Source organism: Chionomys nivalis, chromosome 7 (assembly GCF_950005125.1).
Source record: "Chionomys nivalis chromosome 7, mChiNiv1.1, whole genome shotgun sequence".
Classification (NCBI taxonomy): domain Eukaryota; kingdom Metazoa; phylum Chordata; class Mammalia; order Rodentia; family Cricetidae; genus Chionomys; species Chionomys nivalis.
In genome coordinates this window covers 100,861,502-100,881,840 of record NC_080092.1, presented here as the reverse complement: position 1 = coordinate 100,881,840, position 20,339 = coordinate 100,861,502, and the positions used below count along the sequence as shown (strand labels likewise).

At 50.7% G+C, this 20,339-nt stretch overlaps 3 protein-coding genes across 3 annotated transcripts in view; 2 read left to right on the top strand and 1 right to left on the bottom strand.

Moving 5' to 3' along the window:
• Positions 1–1,139: 1,139 nt before the first annotated feature.
• Pde6g (phosphodiesterase 6G) lies at positions 1,140–3,080 on the top strand. The gene is made up of 3 exons (XM_057776327.1): positions 1,140–1,313; positions 2,485–2,525; positions 2,967–3,080. The coding sequence occupies exons 1-3, from the start codon at positions 1,168–1,170 to the stop codon at positions 3,041–3,043; spliced, it is 264 nt and encodes an 87-aa protein (XP_057632310.1). The 5' UTR covers positions 1,140–1,167; the 3' UTR covers positions 3,044–3,080.
• Positions 3,081–4,199: 1,119 nt separating this feature from the next.
• On the bottom strand, positions 4,200–9,162 carry Tspan10 (tetraspanin 10). The gene is made up of 3 exons (XM_057776408.1): positions 9,107–9,162; positions 6,341–6,972; positions 4,200–4,963 (listed from the first exon to the last, which is right to left on the bottom strand). Exons 1-3 carry the CDS (start codon positions 9,140–9,142, stop codon positions 4,636–4,638), a joined length of 996 nt encoding a protein of 331 aa, XP_057632391.1. The 5' UTR covers positions 9,143–9,162; the 3' UTR covers positions 4,200–4,635.
• A 5,047-nt stretch (positions 9,163–14,209) lies between these two features.
• Positions 14,210–20,339, top strand: part of Nploc4 (NPL4 homolog, ubiquitin recognition factor) — a 47,678-nt gene continuing 41,548 nt past the window's right edge. The window contains exons 1-2 of the mRNA XM_057775917.1: positions 14,210–14,394; positions 18,904–18,984. Of these exons, the coding sequence (XP_057631900.1) occupies positions 14,380–14,394; positions 18,904–18,984 (96 nt within the window). The 5' untranslated portion in view covers positions 14,210–14,379. The remainder of the gene's footprint in view (positions 14,395–18,903; positions 18,985–20,339) is intronic.

The following is a 20,339-nucleotide window of genomic DNA, read 5'->3' as shown; positions in this document are numbered from 1 at the left end:
CTTCAGGCACTAATAGGATTACAGAAGCTGTACTGTCCTTGGCCAAAGTCGCTGGGGCTTGGAGCTCTTAGGAGAGGAGGAGGGTCCATCCTATGTAGTGTCTTCTTCTAGGTTGCAGCCTGGTACAGGGCCGCAGAGGCCAGCTCAGCCTCTCCAGAGCCCTGATATAATGTCTGACCAAGAACGAGCTCAAGTCAGTGAGCCAGGGAGCAGCCTAAGGGAAGAATCCTAGTGTAACTGCTCTCTCGCTGAGACCTGCTTCTGGCTTGGCCCTCCGAAATGGAGCCACGAAAGTGAGGAGTACCCAGTTCAGCTGCTTCTGGTTCAAGGACAGGCCCCTTCCTTAAGGCATCACTGTGTTCCATTTTGTGGAGCGTTATTTATCACCATCAAGTCCAACCTCAAGGGACAGATAATAAACCAAAACCAACAAGTACATAAATATGAACAAACATACTTGAAAAAACACACGTGTAAATTAACTAGTTTAGCCCTAGATTGTGGGATGAAGAAATAACCTAGGACCTGGAAATACAGAATGCCATGAGGTAGAGTCAGAAGAGGCCTCTAGAGACAGAGGAGGCCTTCCCGAGAAGGGGCCAGTGAAAGCAACCTGGGGCTGATCACCTGGAAGGGAAGGGAAGAGGCTGTGGGGCTCATGTACAGGATCAGGAAGGGGTGTCCTTTGTTTACCGTCCTAGGCGTCCTCAGATGGCTTTCCACAGAGTGATGGGGCTGGATCAGATTCCGGTGGATGAGAAGGAGGGAGGGAAGGAGGGGGGGAGGCATCAGTGTGGGGGCCAACATCGAGGTGTTCAAGGGGAGGTGATAAAAAGCCCTGGTTTGGGACATGGGGGGGGTCAAAAGGGTGTGTTTGAGAGTTAGGAGTATGGGATGGGCACAAGGTAGCAGTGGGAGGTGCCTCGTGGTATCAGAAGGAGAATGCTGGAAAGCCCTGGTGGAGCTGGAAGGTGGTTCTCTGGAGGGGAGGCAATGTCTCAGGGTGGCTCGAGGGTATCAGGCCCTCTGTTCTTAAGGTTGGAAAGGAGGAGTAAGGGCTAATAGGGATCCATCTGTCTGGTCTGCCCCAGCCTGCATGAGGAATACAGACCAGCCTGACAGAGCCCAGAAGCTAAGGGTCACTGCAGTGTCTCTGCCAGCCTCACCATGAACCTGGAGCCACCCAAAGCTGAGATTCGGTCGGCCACACGGGTTGTAGGAGGACCAGTTACACCCAGGAAAGGACCGCCTAAGTTTAAACAACGGCAAACCAGGCAGTTCAAGAGCAAGCCCCCCAAGAAAGGCGTCCAAGGGTAAGCAGAACGACAGAGGGGAACCTTTCACAAAAGGAACACTCTTCCTAGGCTGCATGGGAGGACAAGGCAGAGACTGGTGTGGAGCTCGGGCCATGGTTCTTTGTGGTACATCTTCATCCCAATGATCAGAGCCTCGGCAGTTTTGGGGGAACCAAGGGCCTATCATTTACTCCAGGTGCTGCAGCCATGCAGGTCTGGAAAGCAGACCGCCCAAATCTCCTCAGGGATGCGTATGCACCCCACCACATTCCCCTGTGCACACACAGACACCTGCGTGTCAACACCTACAGGCACGGCCGTAGCCAATCTTCTGTTGCTCTGACGAAACAATAGGAGCTGAACACTTTATGCAGAGATTTGTGTGCTCTTGGGTTTGGAGACAGAAAGCTCCAGGAAGGGTGGTCTCAACTGTCTGACCTCTGGTAAAGACCTGAAGGCTGTACCACAACCTTGAGGACGGTATTGTGATGGAAATGCTGGGAACACAAGAAAGCAGAGAGGAACGGTCTCTCCGTTCTAGCCACCTCCTCTGTAGAGTCACAACCTTGTCCTGTGAGGATGGCATCAATCCATAGTAACGATTCCCCACGTGTGATTCAGTCAGTCTCTCTGCTTAAAGACCCACACTTCTCAGTACTGCTGCACCCTGGAGACCAGTGTCCAGCACGTGTGTCTTTCTTATTCGTTCATTTATTTTATTTATTTATTGTTTTTTTTTGAGACAGGGTTTCTCTGTAGCTTTGAAGCTGTCCTGGAACTAGCTCTTGTAGACCAGGCTGGCCTCAAACTCACAGAGATCCGCCTGCCTCTGCCTCCCGAGTGTTGGGATTAAAGGCGTGCACCGCCACCACCCGGCTCCTGTGTGCCTTTCAGGGACAAGTCACAGCTGACACACTGAGACACACACAGCACCCTCTCGCACACTCCTGCAGAGGCCTACAGACCATACTCAGGCAACATTGCATGGGTTCCTGCCCATGTGTACCTGGGCTCACTCTTCTTTTCCTGGTCCTCGGCCTGTGAATCTCTGGGAAGCACACTGGCCCCACGATGGTGAAAGGGAGCCCCCAGTCCCTACCCAGTAGCAGATGTTGGGGGGACATCTGGCACCCAGGGGTGTCTCCATCTAGACCTGGAGACATCATCCTTGACCACTCTGTCTTTGCAGGTTTGGGGATGATATCCCTGGAATGGAAGGCTTGGGCACAGGTATGACGACCCAGGATTGTTGCAGCTGGACAGTCCTCCTAAGTCTCCTACATCCCTCAGACATACTCCCACAGGTCCCAGGTTCCCCTCTATTGCTTAGCCTGCCCCCCATCCTGTCCATATTTCTCTCCCAACATCAAGTTTTAGATGCCCCTGAGAGATCCCATGAGCAGGTTCACTAGACACAGAAGGAACTTTTGCTGGTCCTTCCAACTTCAGCAAAGGGTCCTTTGAGCTCCCTATCAGGGCCACATCCCTCACTACTGGAGCCAGGACCCAGAAGACAGACTTGGTGCTTCCTGCCTAGGAGGATTTGCAGCCAGAGCTTAGCCTCTAGTCCAAGGCAGACGTGTCTTTTACTTGGGGAGTAGAAAGCAAGGCGACAGGGAATGGGGTGGTCGTGGGGCCATGGACTCCCCGTTAATGACACCTTTCCTGCAGACATCACTGTCATCTGCCCGTGGGAGGCCTTCAACCACCTGGAGCTGCATGAACTGGCCCAGTACGGCATCATTTAGTCAATCCCGGCTGTGAGAGTCGTGTGGAGGAGGCCTGATGAAGACCCACGCTGCCCCACCACCTCTGTAAACCCTACCCAGGACCCCTGCCCGAGCCTGAATCCCAGCCTGAGTCCCTAGCCAGGTTGTCCCGGCCTCCAGGGGGACAACTTCATGTCCTGACACCAGCTACCAAGAGCCTACAGCCTCCTACAGGACACTCTGGTGACCTGAATTCACGGGTTAGAAGGAAGGAAGGGAGGGGGACCCAGCCCCACCTCCTGTTGAGCTCCCCAGAAGTGTTTCCCTACACTGCCTTCTGTGGACAGAGAAGTTCCTCTGCCCTGCAACCCTTCGAGATGGGCATCTGGAGGTGGGACACTGTCCTGGGGTCTCTGGTGAGAGAGGCTGAGGCTGCACTCTTTATACCAGCCTTCCCAACACACTCTGTCCTAGTCCCTGTTTCTAAATAAAATTAGCATCTTCTTGCTTACCGAGGTGCACTGATGGAGTATGGTCCCTACAGTAGGATTGCTTTAACTGCACCATGGAGGAGGGTTCAGAGCACGTGAAAGTGGGAGAGACTGGCAAGAAAGAGAAACAGAAAACTCCCACTAACTAATACTCCTCAGAGGCTTGCCCTAGAGGTTCTGGGTATATGAGCCTGGCCCTGCCCCTCACTCCTGGTGGCCATAGTCAATGAAGCAGACTCCCCAAGAAGGTAGGAAAGGACAAAAACTAGAACCCTAAACACAGACACCCAATGGGCAGCCCCATGACCCAGCCAGTCTATCCTAAGACCGAGCTGACAACCACCGCACACCCCAGTAACCTGAGGATTCCACACGTAGAGGTAAGGCGTATAGGCGCACACCTGGGCAAACACCCCCAAACACGCACAATATTTAAAGTAAATGTATGATTACTCCTTTCAGTGTTCAGAGAATGGCTTTCAGAAGGGCTCTGTGTGTCAGGCCACTTTTGAGACAGCCACGGACTGACTGTGCTGACTCTACAGATGAAATCAGAGCTGGGCTGCCCTCCACCTGCGTCAGCCCTAGCTGGGAAATGAGGAATTGTCTCCATCTTGACTCAAAGAAGTCCCAGTCATTGTGAGGCCTGTAGTTTACTATGCAAAGATGAATGCACACACCAATAAACAAGTCTTCCACCTACCAAAACAGCTTTCTACAGAGCAAGGCCTGGGCAGCCATCCTACAGATCACCAAAGGCCAGAAAGTAGGAGTAGACCCGAGAGAAGCCTTTTCTGCAGAAATGGGAACCTAGAGCCAGTCAGGGTGAGTCAGATCAGGGTAGGGGGCTGAGGTTGGAAGCAGGGGCCCTCGCCCTTGCGCTTCCTGCCAGCCTAGTGGGAAAGAGGTGTGCTCAGGCACCGACCATGGTAGCCTTTGGGCTTAGATGGGTCCTGAGAACTCAGGAGTGAAATCGTGAGATTGGGGCAGGACAGGTGGGCCTTGGGGGACTGACAGATGTAGCAAAGAGGCAATGGGCCAGGAGTGGAGCCCAGGGGTTTGTTCCATGCGTGTTTCCTTGGAAGATGAGGAGAGGCTTGGAACTTGGCCTGTATCAGGGTCTTCTCAGCTCTTCTCACCTCACAGAGGTCTGGGTTCTGTGTCCTCTGCTGTCTTTGGTACAGCTAGAGCCCTTAGCAGGCAGGCGGCCAACAAGAGTTCAGTCCCTTGGATGGCGACCACAGTGATGACACAGCCGCCTACGGTCTGCATGTTTCCTTGCAGCCACTGCTGCAGCACAGGCCAGCAGCCCTGCAGGTGCACCACTTGTCCAGCCGCATTCTGGTCCAGGTGCAAAACCCCAAAGCCGCATTGAGTGTTCACCAAAGCTCCCCCTTCCTGGGGGTTGATGCAGCAGGAGGCAGGAAGGCTGCAGGCTTGTACCCCGGGAGAGCTGCAGTTAAAGTACCTGCAGGGCACAAGATTAGTCCTGGAGAGGAGGCCTTCAAACTTCAATCTCTCTCTCTCTCTCTCTCTCTCTCTCTCTCTCTCTCTCTCTCTCCACACACACACACACACACACACACACACAGTTGCCTGTATATGAAGGGCATATGTACACACATGCAAGCACACACAGAGGACCCTCAGTTTCTTGTACAGTGCTTACACCCTCTTGTGGACAGGGGATGGGGGTGGGTGGGGTGTTGTGCCTATCTTGGCAGGCAAGGAAATGTTTAGTGAGGTAGTTGAAGGAGAGGTGGTGAGAAGACCTGGCTTGCAGACTTTCTCTCCAACACTGCCTGTGAGTTTATTTGAGCAGGCAGTGTCAGCCAGAAAGCCGACTGACTTCCCAGAGAAACTTCTAGATTGGGTTGCAATAAGAAGAGGGGTCAGAGGTCAGCAGCAAAAGGCTCAGAGCTATGAGGAGCCCCCTGGTGGCTAACGAGCCTCAGCTGGGCTGCAGCTTTCTATGGGTCTAGACCTCACTCATGGGGCTCTGACAACCACCCACAGAGTGTGCTTACTCTCTGTGACCAGGTTCTCCCTGGAGCCCTGGGGGGGCTTTGTAGGAGCATGGTAAGCACCACATACTGAAACTATGTTTTTAGAGCCTCTTCAGTCTCCATCCCTTGATATTAATTGGCCTCAGAGGCTCCAGGGAGGGAGCCTAATGTTTGTCCTGCGTGTCATAGGGAGGACAGGCACTGCTCAGGGTGCAGACAAAACAGGGACCCTCAAACAAGAACATAAAATATCGTGTCATGCCTAAATTGGAAGTTTAATCATACTCTCAGGAACACATGCATACAGACCTGTGGAGTCACCAACTGATGGCCTGAGCTAACCTAAAGCATTTTTCTTCACACTGAGATATCCTGAGATTAAAAAAAAAAAAAAAAAAGTATTTTTCTGGTGTCTTCTGGCTTGGCCTCTTCATTGGAACCCCGTAATGGAGGGGACATCATGGGGAAGCTGAGTCTAGGCTCTAGAGTTGGCCAGAAGTTGGGCTCATTCAGGTTCAAGGCCCATGGCCTAGGCAAAGGGTAAGTGCACACGTTCGCATGTATGTTATTATATACGTGATGTATGTATGTGCCCACGTATGGGGCTTCATTTTGTGTTTACATAAAAGGAAGTGATTGTGAAAGTGAATTTGCACGCATACAAGGGAACTTGTGTACAGGCACGTGGAAGCAGGAGTGCGAGGCATGTGCGTGGTTGTGTGTATATGCCAGAACACGCACACAAGAACACACACGTCTATGCATCTGTGCTCAAGTGGGTGAGTGAAGCATCCAGACCACCCCTTCTCTTGCCCGTGAGGGGTACGGGGGATACTCACAGGTTCTGTTGCCAGTCCTGGTAGGAAACCACCCCACAGCACTGCAGCCCCAGCTGGACTTGGTCAAGGAGGAAGCACAGGTCTGGGTCATCGCGGTAGTGGATGATGGCCGCATGCAGGACGTTCTTCAGGCCCTCCTGCAGTGGGCCCCAGAGGGCCACCACCAGCGTCCCTGCTAGGGCCTCCAGTGCCAGGCAGCTGAGGACAGCTCCACAGTAGAAGCGTAGTAGGCAGCCGTTCTCACAGAGGGCACCCAGACATCCAGATAGGCTCACCACACTGACCACCAGGCCTCCCAGCACCAGCACCAGCATGGGGTCCGCCGGCAGGGCTCCACCCCAGCTGTTCTCTGGAGACCTTTTGACAGCCAGCCCCCAGAGCCCAGCTGCCAGGGCCACCAGGGCCAGCAGGGAGAAGAAGAAGTTAGAGAGGAAAGTCAGATACTTGACACAGTTACTTCCTGTGGAGAGTGGGAGGGAGGAGGCCTGGCCTTCCTTCCAGGCCTGGTGCTTTGCCCCGGGACAGCATCTGCAGCCCCAGGCCCCTACCTGATCCTTCCAGAGATCTAGGCCTAGGATGTTTGAAGTAGGTGGACTGTTCGTGGTGGGTGCCCGCTCTTGGCCAGCAGTACCCTGCAGAAGGAGAGAAAACTAAGAGGATGCATTGGTCCTCGGCCACTCAGTCTGTGCAGCCAGCAAGGGGTGAGGCCTCGTTAGAGGGGAGCTAAGAGGATGGGGTGGGCTTGGAAGAAGCTTGTGGGAGGAAGCAAAGAGTTGAAGAATTGGATAGCTAGGGGCCTGGGAGCCTGTGACCTCATCCTGCTTAGGCAGGAAGCAGAAGGGCAGTGAGGGGTCCTAGCTCACTGCCTGTCTGGATGGTTATGAGGCCAACCTTCTTTAGGGCAGTGTAGTGGCAATGCCCTGGAAGGTCCGTGGTAAAAAACTGGGTAGGACAGCACTTAAAAGATGTACCCAGGGCTAGAGAGACGGCTCAGAGGTTAAGAGTACAGGCTGCTATTCCAGAGGTCGTGAATTCAATTCCTAGCAACCACATGGTGGCTCACAACCATCTGTAATGAGATCTGGTGCCCTCTTTCCGCTGTGCACACGTTAGCAGAACATTGTATGCATAATAAATAAATAAATATTTTTAAAAATGTTCCTGTGCCAGGTGGTGGCAGCACACGCCTTTAATCCCAGCACTTGGGAGGCAGAGGCAGGTGGATCTCTGTGAGTTCAAGGCCAGCCTGATCTACAAGAGCTAGTTCCACGACAGGCTCCAAAGCTACAGAGATACCCTGTCTCAAAAAGTACCCACTTCCTTTCTTCCATACCCTCTGTGGTCTTGCCCAGGCGTGGTATTCCTGGGTCAGGATTTCACTCCTCCCACAGGGCAGAATAGTGACAGGTGAGTCCACTTCCCCTGCATCTAGAATGGTCTCTCTGTTTGACTCAGTCTGCAGTGCCCCAGCAGCAACTTCCTGCAGTCCCAAGAGGGACTTTCCCACCCCAGCCGGAAGTGCAGGCTGCCTGGGACAGAGAAGCTGATCCTTGGAGCACCCTTGGTTCTCTGCGTCACCTTGCACCCGCCACCTGCACCGAAGCCTTTGGACACTGTGCCTGACCTAGTGTGGAGGATGCAGGGAGGGACTGAGTCCTGCTTGCCTGGCTTCCTGGGCAGGGAGAGGGGCAACCAAGGGGCAACCAACAGTCTGGGGCAGCAATCTAGAGAAGGCAAGAAAACTGGCCCTCCGGCAGGCAGCCCAGCTGAACAGTAGATATGAGAGAGGCCCTTTACAGGGAGGTAGGGGAGAGCCCACTCATGATCTGATTTTTCTTTCTTTTTATTTTGAGGGTGGGGTTTGAGACAGGCTTTCTCTGTGTGTCCTTGGCTGTCCTGGAACTCACTCTAGAGACCAGAATGGCCTTGAACTCACAGAGCTCCGCCCTGCCTCTGTCCTTCAAGTGCTGGGTTTAAAGGTGTGCACCACTGCCCAGCCACCACCTGGTTTGACTTGGAAGAAACTACAACCAGGTGTCTAGACAAGGGTCCCATTCCATCTCAGTCTTTCCCACCAGGAAGAAGCTGTTCCTCCAGTCCTTCCACCCGTGCGAGTCCAGCTGCGTGGATGGCTCTTTAACCCCACATCTGGAGTGGAATATGTGAAGGTTATTAGTCAGACGGAGTCTGTCAGAGCAAAAGGACAGCCTGCTGGTGCTCACTTGGCAGCGTTAAGACTGAGGCCGTGGAGTCTCCATTCAACTTCAAAGGACGTTTGAGGACATTTGTCTTTCCCTGCTCCTGAGCCCATCATTAGAGTTTCTTTTTTCTTTCTTCTTTCTTTTCTTTTTTTGTTTTGTCGAGACAGGGTTTCTCTGCGTACCTTTGGAGCCTGTCCTGGAACTTGCTCTGTAGACCAGGCTGGCCTCGAACTCACAGAGATGTACCTGCCTCTGCCTCCTGAGTGCTGGGATTAAAGGTGTGCACCACCACCGCTCAGCCAGTGTTTCTTTCAGACCTACAGGAGACCCTGTGAGGCTAGCACCTGAGTTTAGCCGTCGGCAAGGGGAGCCATCTGATAGTGAAGCCCCACCCCAACCTGAGAGAATCACCACTGACATCACTTAATGATAAATCCTAGCACACAACCAGACTGGGAGTGGGACCAGGAGTTGGGTCGACCATAACCTGGTCCAGGGGCCTCCGGGAGGACCTTAGGGCCAAGAAACATCTCCAACCTGAACTAGACCATTAGAGCTGGCTCACCTGAGACAGCAAGGGGCTGCTCTCTCCCTCTTCCATCCTCCACGTGAACTGAGAAAGCCCGGGGCCTCTCTGGACTGGACAGGTTGTAGTCCTGGTGTAACAGTATCCTTGACTGCTCTGTAAAACTGTCCACCTCGGAGCTGGAGAGTTGCAGACTCCGCCCACCCAGCCATCACAGTGAGATCATGTGAGGAGTCACATTTTAGGGCTTAAGGCAGGGCCTCTGCTTCTGTAGAACAGTTGGCCTTGGCTCTAGGATGCACAACCATGACTTTGATTGGGTGGCTCTGGTGCTGGCCTCGTGGCCGTCACTGGTGAGTCCCATTTGTCCTCAGCCCGGTTGGCTCACAGGCTGCTCTATCAGTGCCCTCAAGGGAGCAGATCTCTGCAAATTGGCTCACAGTGCAGTCTCCCAGGAACCCACTGGAGAACGCAAATGTCAATTTATCTCCCTAGTTTATCCAGTGCAGAAACAAACCAGTATTCACATTCCAGATGTCCCGCTCCGAGCTTCTCAAAAGCAGGGTTTTGTTTTATGGTCACCACGCAGTCCCTGTGTAAGGACTTGAGATACACAGCTGGTTATGGAGGTAGAAAGCATGTTCCATGGCTGTCAACACTGGACCCTACCAGACACCATCTGTGTGGCCCTGGACATGTCCCTCCACAGGTCTCCCTGCTTCTGACTGGGATCCGGATGAAATGTGGGTTTGTCTGTTAGCATCACTGTAGGCCAACAGGACTTTTGTAGACACCATCCACATGTTTAGGACATGAGAAAGATCCTGCTGGACCTGCCACATGCCCTGTCCTGTTTCCACTACAGACCCCCTGGGGTTCAGCTTTGGATGGACAGTCCAGGCCCAGCCTATACTTTTAGCTTTATATTCCATTGTTCTGGTTTATGATTTTATAATCCAGACCAGCCTGGGGTGGTGGCACACGCCTTTAATCCCAGCACTCGGGAGGCAGAGGCAGGCGGATCTCTGTGAGTTCGAGGCCAGCCTGGTCTACAAGAGCTAGTTCCAGCTGGGCGGTGGTGGCGCACGCCTTTAATCCCAGCACTCGGGAGGCAGAGGCAGGCGGATCTCTGTGAGTTCGAGACCAGCCTGGTCTAGAAGAGCTAGTTCCAGGACAGGCTCCAAAACCACAGAGAAACCCTGTTTCGAAAAAACAAAAACAAACAAACAAACAAAAAAAAGAGCTAGTTCCAGGACAGGAACCAAAAGCTATGGAGAAACCCCGTCTCGAAAAATCAAAAAAAAAAAAAAAAAAATCCAGACCAATTTGCTGGCTTCCAATGGCCAGCAAGCACCTGTGTGTCCTGGCCTTTGCCACCCCCACCGCACCATCCCCGTTGCCTAGAGCCCCCCCCCCATGTCTTCCATCATCAATAAACCTTCTTTTTCTTTTCTTCTCCCCAGCCCGTGCTGAGGATGGAATCCAGGACCTCACAGAGCTCTATCCTTACCTGTCTCTGGCAGTTCAGACTGCCTCTTTCATCCAGGCCCCCGCCAAGGCCCAGGGTGCAGCCGCCTGCCACTGTATAAATCCACTCATATAAGATGTTCTCGGTTGGGCTAGGTTTGTAGCTCAGTGGGAGAGCATTAGCCTACTACTCTTTTTTTTTTTCTTTTGGTTTTTCTTTTTTCTTTTTCTTTCTTTTTTTTTTTTTTGGTTTTTCGAGATAGGGTTTCTCTGTGGCTTTGGAGCCTGTCCTGGAACTAGCTCTTGTAGACCAGGCTGGTCTCGAACTCACAGAGATCCGCCTACCTCTGCCTCCCAAGTGCTGGGATTAAAGGCATGCGCCACCACTACCCGGCGTTTCTTTTGGTTTTTCGAGACAGGGTTTCTCTGTAGCTTTTGGTTCCTGTCCTGGAACTAGCTCTTCTAGACCAGGCTGGCCTCGAACTCCCCGAGATCTGCCTGCCTCTGCCTCCCGAGTGCTGGGATGAAAGGCGTGCGCCACCACCGCCCAGCTAGCCTACTACTCTTGCATGAAGCTCTGCATCCTGATTCTGTTCCCTGCACTGAAGAAAAAGGAGGAAGAGGAAGAAGGGGAAGAATACCAGGGACAGAGTTCTGACACGTGCCACAACGTGAGTGCACCTTGAAAACATGCAAAGCAATGTCAGCTAGATATAGAAGATATAGAAGTCACATTTTCTTGTTGTTGTTTTTCTTTTTTTTTTTTTTTTTTTGGTTTTTCGAGACAGGGTTTCTCTGTAGCTTTGGAGCCTGTCCTGGAACTCCCTTTGTAGACCAGGCTGGCCTTGAACTCACAGAGATCCACCTGCCTCTGCCTCCCGAGTGCTGGCATTAAAGGCGTGCGCCACCACCGCCCGGCTAGTTGTTTTTCAAGAAAGGGTTTCTCTGTGTAGCCCTGACTGTCCTGGAACTTGCTCTGTATACTAGGCTGGCCTTGAACTCAGAGATCTGTCTGCCTCTCTGCCTCCTGAGTGCTGGGATTAAAGGGGTGCTCCACCCTTTAAACATCACGTCTTATTCAATTCTTCCCACTTGTGACGTTCAGGCAGGGCATTTAGTATACACCTCACCCCTATATGGACAAGGACATGAACCAGGGTAGAGGCTGCACCAAGTTCCTGGTGGACTTGGCAGCCAGTGAGCAAGCAGCTCAGGCACTGTTGTTAAAGGGTTTTGAAGATCTCCTCCGTGAGGACTATGCCCACCAAAGAGGAAGTTAGAAAGGAACTCGCAGCAAGAACCTGGAGGAAGGAATGGAGACAAAGGCTACAGAGAAATACTGTTCACTGGCCTATTTTCTGGCCCATTCTCAGATGGCTTTGTTAAAGAGCCCAGACCTACCTGGCCTTGAACTGAGAGCACCACCCGTCTCTGCTTCCAAAGGACTGGGGTTATAAGTGAGTGCCATCATGACCAGTCCCATCTTAAAAATAAATTGTGTGTGTGTGTGCATATTGCCAAAATGTGTGTGTGAAGTTCAGAGGACAACTTCCAAGAATTTGTTTTTCTTTCTACTTTGTGAGTTCAAGGGATTAAGCTCAAGTTCTCAGGCTTGGCCTTGTTGGGGTAGGTGTGGCTTTGTTGTGATAGTTGTGGCCTTGTTGGGGTGGGTGTGGCCTTGTTGGAGGAAGAGTGTCACAGGTGGGGGTGCTTTGAGGTCTCAGATGCTCAAACTAGGTTAGTGGCTCATAGTATCTTCCTTTGGATCTGTATACGGAACTCCCAGCCACCTCTCCAGCACCATGCATGCCTGTATGCCACCATGCTTCCTGCCATGCTGACCATGGACTCTCTGAACTGTAAGCCAGACCCAATTAAATGCTTTCCTTTATAAGATTTGCCGTGGTCATGGTGTCTCTCCACAGCAGGACAACCTCTGTATCGGTCCTTTCTTTGGTTGTGTGTTCATCATTAACAGTCACCTGATACTCCATATCCACAATTGATCTGCCTATGGGGTAGCTGCACCAAGCAAGCCTATGTCCTTCTCCCCATGCTCCCAAGGTAAGAGCCACACCAAACACAAAGTTAACATGCAGTGAAATTCGTTGATGGAATGAATACTCCAAAATTTAAATGACAGAGGTTAAAGAACAGGTGTTGCCAGCACTAACATTGGCAATGATGATGGATTCAATGAATTTAACAGGAAGGGAACCAGGTATGGTGGCGCACACCTACCATCCCAGGATTTAGGAAGCAGGGGTAGGAAGATTTCAAACTTGAAACCAGGTTGGGCTATGTGAGACCGTGACGAACAGTGGACTTTGGATGTGGACTCGCTGGTAGACCGTTTTCCTACCGCGTGTAAAACCCCCGGTTTTATCCCAGTATCATAAATCTGGGTGCGGCGGCACACTTTGTAATCCAGCTCTAGGAGGTGGGGGATGGGAGAATCAAAAGCTCAAGGTGAGAGCTAGAGAGGTGACAATTGAGAAACAAAAAAAAAAAAAGTCTAGTCAGAGGGATTGGCATATTGGCACACACCTTTAATCCCAGCACCTGGGAGGCAGAGGCCGGTGGATCTTTGTGAGTTGAAGCCAGCCTCGTCTACAAAAAGGTAACTGGGCTGTTACACAGAGAAACCCTGTCTCAAAAAAAAAAAAAAAAACCCAAAACAAACAAACAAAAAACCAAATAAGCCGGGCGGTGGTGGCGCACGCCTGTAATCCCAGCACTCGGGAGGCAGAGGCAGGCGGATCTCTGTGAGTTCGAGGCCAGCCTGGTCTAGAAGAGCTAGTTCCAGGACAGAAACCAAAACTACAGAGAAACCCTGTCTCGAAAATCAAAAAAAAAAAAAAAAAAGAACAAATAAACAGTCTAAAATATAAAAAGAGGTTACATGCACATGCATTCAGAAACTGAACCATTAATTTTAAATCGGTGGCGGGAGTGTGTGCACGCTTTTAAATCCCAGTACAGAGAGGGAGGCACGTCACTGTGAGCTCCAAGCTAGTGTGGTTTGCACAGTGAGTTCCGGTTGCTGCAGTGAGATTATGTTTAAAAACAAAACAAAACAAATCAAAAACTAAGCCGGGCTTGGTGGCGTTCGCCTTTAATTCCAGCACTAGGCAGGCAAGGGCTGGAGGATCTCTGTGAGTTCAAGGCCAGTCTGGTCAACAACGCGAGTTCCAGGACCGCCAGGGCTACACAGAGAAACTCTGTCTCGAAAAACCAAAACAGTCAAACAAACAAACAAAACCACAAAAGTCAAAACCAAAAACAAACAAGAAAACAGGTAGCTTTTAGCCTCTTAAAAAGATTTCCATAATGTCTCCTTCAAACCATATGCATGAGGTTACAAAAGAAGAAGCTCAGCTCATTGCTGGAAAATTGTGAAGACGGCACAGAACTCCCTCAACGGCTATTTTTCAAGGCGCTCTCTTCTTGGGGCTTTTCTGCATTGTTCTGCAAAGTTCAGGAACTAGTAAGTCTCTCTTTTAGAGGATTCTTCCGAACCCTGAGTCTGCAGATGAGCCTAGAAGGCCCGGCCCAGAGGAGCCGGGGATGGGCGGGGCCGAGGTGAGCGCGGCTCCCCACGCGCATGCGCGCGGCCGTTGGCGAGGCCGGAACCTTGTTTCGCCTCCGTGTTCGCCCGGCGGAGTGCGTTGAGCGAAGCACAGTACGTCGGCGGCTGGCGGAGCCGGGAGGTGAAGCTGGAACGGCGGTGGCGGCGGCGGCGGGAGGCCGGGACTGGGGCTGAGGCCGAGGCGGGGACTGCGAGGCCTTTGGGGAGGCAGGTGGCGGCAACCGGGGGCCCGAATCCGGAGACAGGAGCGGCCGCCATGGCCGAGAGCATCGTGAGTGCGGCGGCCGGGAGGGAGCGGGGCGCCGGGATGAGGCAGCAGATTTGCCGGCCTCCTGGGCGGGCCCGCGCGGGACGGAGCTCGGCGCCAGCGGCTCCTCCTTACTAGCCCTGGGTTTGTGGCGGTTCCTGCTGTAGCTGAGCCTGGAGAGGTTGGCGGGTAGGAGGCCGAGCGGTCCGAGCGGAGCGGCCTCCCTCCTCTCTGTTGCCGCAGGTTGCTCCGACGGACCCCAGCCTCCTCCCAGGCCCAGAAGCCGGTTACGTCTTTTCCTCCTGTCCTTAGGGCTTTCTCCTCCCCCATCCCAGCACTGCCTCGTCATGATTTCACTCCGGAAGAGTAGTCGCGAGAAGGGCATCAGTAGGGAACCCCTTCCCGACAAAAGAAGTGGCCAAGGGGGCAGACAGCAACCTGGCGGGGCTGGCTTCTCTTTGGCAAAGACAACTTGACTACCTGTTTAAAAGATTGTAATAAAGAAGGCTGATTTCACTTTAGCCTGACTGTAGGGATTGTGACCCCCCACCCTCCATGAAATGTGTCAGGAAAACAGGAGAAAAACCAGCGGATAGCCGTTAGTTAACTTTTGGGAGCTTCTCTCCAAAGTGAATGTGGCAGGGGTTGGAGAACGGTGTGAGAAACAGGCCGATCTGATGGAAAAGTTGTGGTCAGCATTGAGGGTCATTTGGAATTTCTAGGCGATCAGAACCATGTTGGGTGCTTTAGGCCTGAACCACCTCAGCGGTGCTTTCCTGTATTCCAAATAACATCACTTCTTTCTGGATCCCATGGGTTTCCAGGGGAGGCCAGTTCTTGAGGCGTTTGTTTTATTTTTGAGACAGTCTTACTACTTTATCCCGCAACATCCTTGACCTTGGCATCTTTCTGCTCAGCTTCCTCGACCTGGTTTGCAGATAAGGGCTATCATTTCTGGTAGGTTTAGAGTTCAGGCTTTTCTTTGAGGGTGGCTTCTCTTTCACCACTGCTGCATGGTAGGGCATCTTCTGTTCTCTCCCATTCTGGAGATGTACAGAGAAACCTCAGAAAGACTGACTCCATTTAAAAACTAAAATTTGCTATCCTAGATGACTCGCCTAGAGATAGGTGAGGTATTAGCAGTTAGAACTGCTTCTTCAATTTTCCATGCACTGTGATGATCTTTACTGAGGTAAAGTAGTTTGTTCAGGTATTCCAGATGCTCTCATGGGCAACGTGGGTCTTAAGTTGACTTTCTCAGTTGTGAGGAGTTAATAAACTATTCTGAAGTTGATTTCAGAAGTTTTCCTTCTAAGATTTATGTATTTATGTGTATGGGTGTTTTGCCTGCATGTCTTTGTACTATTTGAATGCCTGGTTCCCAAAGAGGCCAGAATAAGGCATTGGATCCCCCAGGAACTAGAGTTATATAGGTGGTTGCGAGACAGCTTATAGATGTTAGGAATTGAACCCAGGTCCTCTGGGAGAGCAACCAGTGCTCTTCACTGCTGAGCCATCTGTGAACCCCATTTTGAAAAATTATATGTGTGTGTGTGTGTGCCCATGTGTGGGTATGTGCATATTACTGTAGTTGTTGGTAGAAGCCAAAGGTGTTGGCATACCCTGAGCTGAAGTTACAGGCAGTTTATAGTGCAGTGTGCATGCTGGGAACTGAACTAGGATTCTCTGCAAGAGCGGTCAGTGCTCTTACTTGCTGAGCCATCTCTCTAGCCCTGCTTGTTTTTAATTCAAAGGGAGATCTTTAAAGAATTGCTGTGGAGCAATGCTTCTGAGAGATTTTCTGTTTTATTTTTTTATTTTTTCTTGCTTTGTGACCTCATCTTGGCTACATCCAGGCTGTCTTCTGACTCCGGTGCACAAACCTTCCATAGCTTCCCAGATAATTGGAGCTGCTGGTGCTTGTTCCTCACACCTGCCTCACTCAGAACCTGTGTTCTCCATGTGTCCCCATCTGTCCGTTCCATGTGTTTTCCTCTGTAACCTGTGTCAGAGGTTAATCCAGAACATTTTCAGTACAGGCCTTTTTCTTGTTAAACCCAGACTCCCATGCCATGTTGTTGATCAGGTAAAGTGACTTGTATTGTAGAATTTTTCTTTGGTAAGGTAGGTGTTGTGGCATAGGCCTGTAATTCCAGACTTTGGAAGTGAGGCATGGAGGATAGAGGGTTTGAAGTCAGTTTGGTCTACATAGTGTGTGCAACCAAATCAGAATCAACCAAACAAAAAGATTCTTTCTTGCGATTTCTTTCTCACAGTGCCTGGGTGACAGGCTCCCATCCTGAGTGACTGGGGGAAGGAGAATTTGTAGAGCCTTCTGCTCAGAAGCAGCAGGCTTCACTTTTCAACATGTCTCAGTGTTGAAGACAGATTGAAGAATCAAATATGTGGAAATACTTTCCTTACATTTATAAAGGTGTTTTTCCTAGGTAGCAAATCCTAAGAGGAGAGTGCTGAAAATCAGAACTCATTTATGTTTGAGCTTAATACATATGACTGAGCAGGGTAAGGAAACGAGACAGATGTGGCTAAGAAGCAGATGTGTACACAATTTTATGCCCTTTGACAATTGGCACATTCACAGCGATTACCCAGACCAGAATCTAAATGTTGAGCATGCAGGAGAACAACAAGTGAAAGCCACTAAACATTGAGAGACATGATTGTGCTACATTAGAAAATCCACGTTAATTTTAATTGGTTTGATGGAAGTAGACAGAGTTCAGTTGCCTGTGAGTCACCGTGAGTCTGCAGTGGACAGAGCTCAGTTGCCTGTGAGCTGCTGTGAATCCGCGGTGTGTCAGGAGAAAGTTTTAGCAATGCCTTGTCACAGTTTTCATCTGCAAAGCGTTTTCTATGTTGTGCACCATTGCTGACTGCTGGAGCAGGAAGTGCACAGAGACCACTTCTGAGGTGTTCCTTCTCAGCCCTCGGGGACTGGACAGCAGCTGCCTGGTTTATAGGGCGTGACAGTTCATGCCAGCATAATGAATGACATCTTCTCAGAAAGCTTGGATCAGTGTGGAAATCAAGACTTTATAAACTGGTCGGGTGGTGGTGGTGCACGCCTTTAATCCCAGCACTCAGGAGGCAGAGGCAGGCGAATCTCTGTGAGTTTGAGGCCAGCCTGGTCTACAAGAGCTAGTTCCAGGACAGGCACCAAAGCTACAGAGAAACCCTGTCTCGAAAAACAAACAAACAAAAAAAGACTTTATAAACTGGCCCATGTGTAGGAGGAGTCTTGTAGGCCAGCCAGCGTGTTTAGCTTTGCCTTGACATGGACATACATTTTGTTAAAACCCTGCCTAAAAACCAAACTATTAATGATAGAGTTTACCGTGGTATTAAGGGCCTTCATTTTACTTTTTTTTTTTTGGTTTTCAAGACAGGGTTTCTCCGTAGCTTTTGGTTCCTGTCCTGGAACTAGCTCTTCTAGACCAGGCTGGCCTCGAACTCACAGAGATCCGCCTGCCTCTGCCTCCCGAGTGCTGGGATTACAGGCGTGCGCCACCACCGCCCGGCTTCATTTTACTTTTTAATTAATTTATCATTTATGTGTTTATACGTGTGGGTGTGCTCGCACGCACGCATGCATGCTTGAATTTATGTGCCCAAAAGCACGCGGGATCCTGTGGAGCAGAAGTGAGCATTTCATCCGCTGGATCTGGAGCTACAGACAGTTGAGAGCCTCCATGTAGGTGCTGGGAATTGAACCCGGTCTTCTGTTAGAGCAGCTATAGCTCTTAAGGGCTGATCCATCTCTTCAGCCCTTCTGTTTTTTAAAAATGGTTTCATGTGATGCCCTCTTCTGACCTTGAAGGGCAGTCAGTACATGTATGTGGTGTACAGACATACGTTCGTGCAGGTAAAACACTTATACATGTAAAATAAAATTAAAAAATCTGTCTTATGATGGTGTCATGTAGCCCAGGCTGACCTTTTCTGTTGCTCTTGCCTCTACCTCTGGAGTGCTTGGAATTACAGATATTCCCAGCATGTTTAGCTTTGACACTGTATGTGTGCTCTGCACGGAACTATAAAGTGTGTGAGTCAGAGTGTACTCTAGCCCATTTCTCATGTGTTGATGTACCCGCCTCTCTTGTTTCCCCTTCAATCAAAATGGAGTTGGGGATTGAGACAGGGAAGCATTGAGACTGGGGAGATGGTTTAGTGGGTAAAGGGCTTGCTGTGCGGGCTTGAGGGCCTGAGTTTGGGACTCAGTGGTGCACATCTAATGTAGCACTGCAGAAAGGGGAGATGGCTGGGGCCCAGCTGCTCGCTGGCCAGCCAGTGTAGCGGAAATGTTCAGTGAGCCCTGCCCCCAAAAGCTAGTGGAGAGCAATAGAGGAAGACACCCTCTGCAGCTTCTTGGTACCATGTGTGGATGTGCCGCGCCTGTGTGCGCAAAAGTGACTTTCACCTTTAGTTTCAATAATCCAGACGCCCAAAACTTGAAGTATGAGTCTTAGAAAACGGGTACCTCGCTGACACACTGACCTTCCTCCACTGCAACAGATAATCCGCGTCCAGTCCCCGGATGGAGTGAAGCGCATCACAGCCACAAAGAGAGAAACAGCGGCAACGTTTTTGAAGAAGGTACCTGTGACATCTTTCAGGGCTTGTTCCCTCCAGTGTTCCTGTCCGTGCCTTTTCTCATTTCCTTTTCACTGCTGCCACCAGGTTGTCACTTGTGTGGCTTCTCTGTGTGGTTGAACTGGATACCTGCTGGGTCGTTTGGTGGTGGTGGTGGTGGTGGGGGCAAAGGTGGGGAGGGAGAGAGGGAGATGGGGCAGGCAGAGACAGAAAGACCTAAGCCTTACTCTGTAGACTGGCCTTGGACTTGAAGCCATTCTCCTGCCTCAGCTTCTTGAGTGCTGCTGGGAGTACAAATATGAGTCACCGTGCTGTACTCTGTCCGGATCATATGTCTGTCACGGTTGCTATCTACCAGACCGTGGGGAGATGGCAAAGGACTTCGCAAGAGTAATTTTTGAGAATGAGAATTCAGAACTGAGCGTGGTGCTCACACCTGTGGTTTGTTCTAAGGAGGCTGAAATGAGAGGTTTAGGGCCTGCATAGGCCTTGTAGTGAGCTGCAGATCAGCCGGAGCCATGGAATGAGACGCTTCTCACACACCGAGCAAGGAACATGTCTCATACAAACAGAATTTGGAGAAAACTTCAGTTCATTAAAGGGAAATTATTAAAAAGAAATGTTTAGAATGATTCCATTCTATTTACTTATTTTTGTTTTGTTTTAAGACAGTGTTTCTCTATATAGTCCTGGCTGTTTTGGAACTCTGTGTAGTCCAGGCTGTCCTCGGACTCATAGAGATTTGTCTGCCTCTGCCTCCTGAGTGCTGGGATTTGAAGGCATGTGACACCACACTAATTAAGTTCCTTCTTTTTATTTTTTTGAGATTGTGCTAACTGGTCCAGAACATGCTATGTAGATCAGGCTGGCCTTGTCATGCTGGCTTTGATTTCAGAAAGGTCTGTCTGCCTTAGCCTCCTGATTATTTATTTTATGAGTGTGAGTATTTTGCCTGTGTGTATGCCTGTACCACATACATGCATAGTTCGTGGTAGCCAGAAAAGGTGTTGGATTCTCCTGAAACAGGAGTTACAGGTGGTTGTGAGGCACCATGTTGATGCTGGTAACTGATTCTGGGTCCTTTGCAACAGCATACAGTACAGTGCTATTAACAGCTGACCCATCTCTCCAGCCCTACCCTCCACGCATTTTTTTAAGTGTTTTAATGTGTATGGGTGTTTGGCCTGCATGTGTTGCCAGGTTTATAGACATTGGCCTGCACGCCTGTTTAGCAGACATAACTGGGCTGTTCTGGCATTTTTGTCATTTTTATGTTCACAGATCTGTCGGTAGGATATGTGTACCACATACAATGTTAGGTGGCTGTGAAGGCCAGAAGAGGGGGTTCAGATCCAGTC

Coding starts and splice junctions, on each gene's coding strand:
- Pde6g (XM_057776327.1), top strand. CDS start 1,168: ATGAACCTGGAGCCACCCAAAGCTGAGATTCGGTCGGCCACACGGGTT. Junction 1,314..2,484: donor CCCAAGAAAGGCGTCCAAGG/GTAAGCAGAACG, acceptor CTGTCTTTGCAG/GTTTGGGGATGATATCCCTG. Junction 2,526..2,966: donor AATGGAAGGCTTGGGCACAG/GTATGACGACCC, acceptor CCTTTCCTGCAG/ACATCACTGTCATCTGCCCG.
- Tspan10 (XM_057776408.1), bottom strand. CDS start 9,142: ATGGAAGAGGGAGAGAGCAGCCCCTTGCTGTCTCAG. Junction 6,973..9,106: donor GCAGCCCCTTGCTGTCTCAG/GTGAGCCAGCTC, acceptor CTCCTTCTGCAG/GGTACTGCTGGCCAAGAGCG. Junction 4,964..6,340: donor CAGGACTGGCAACAGAACCT/GTGAGTATCCCC, acceptor TGTGCCCTGCAG/GTACTTTAACTGCAGCTCTC.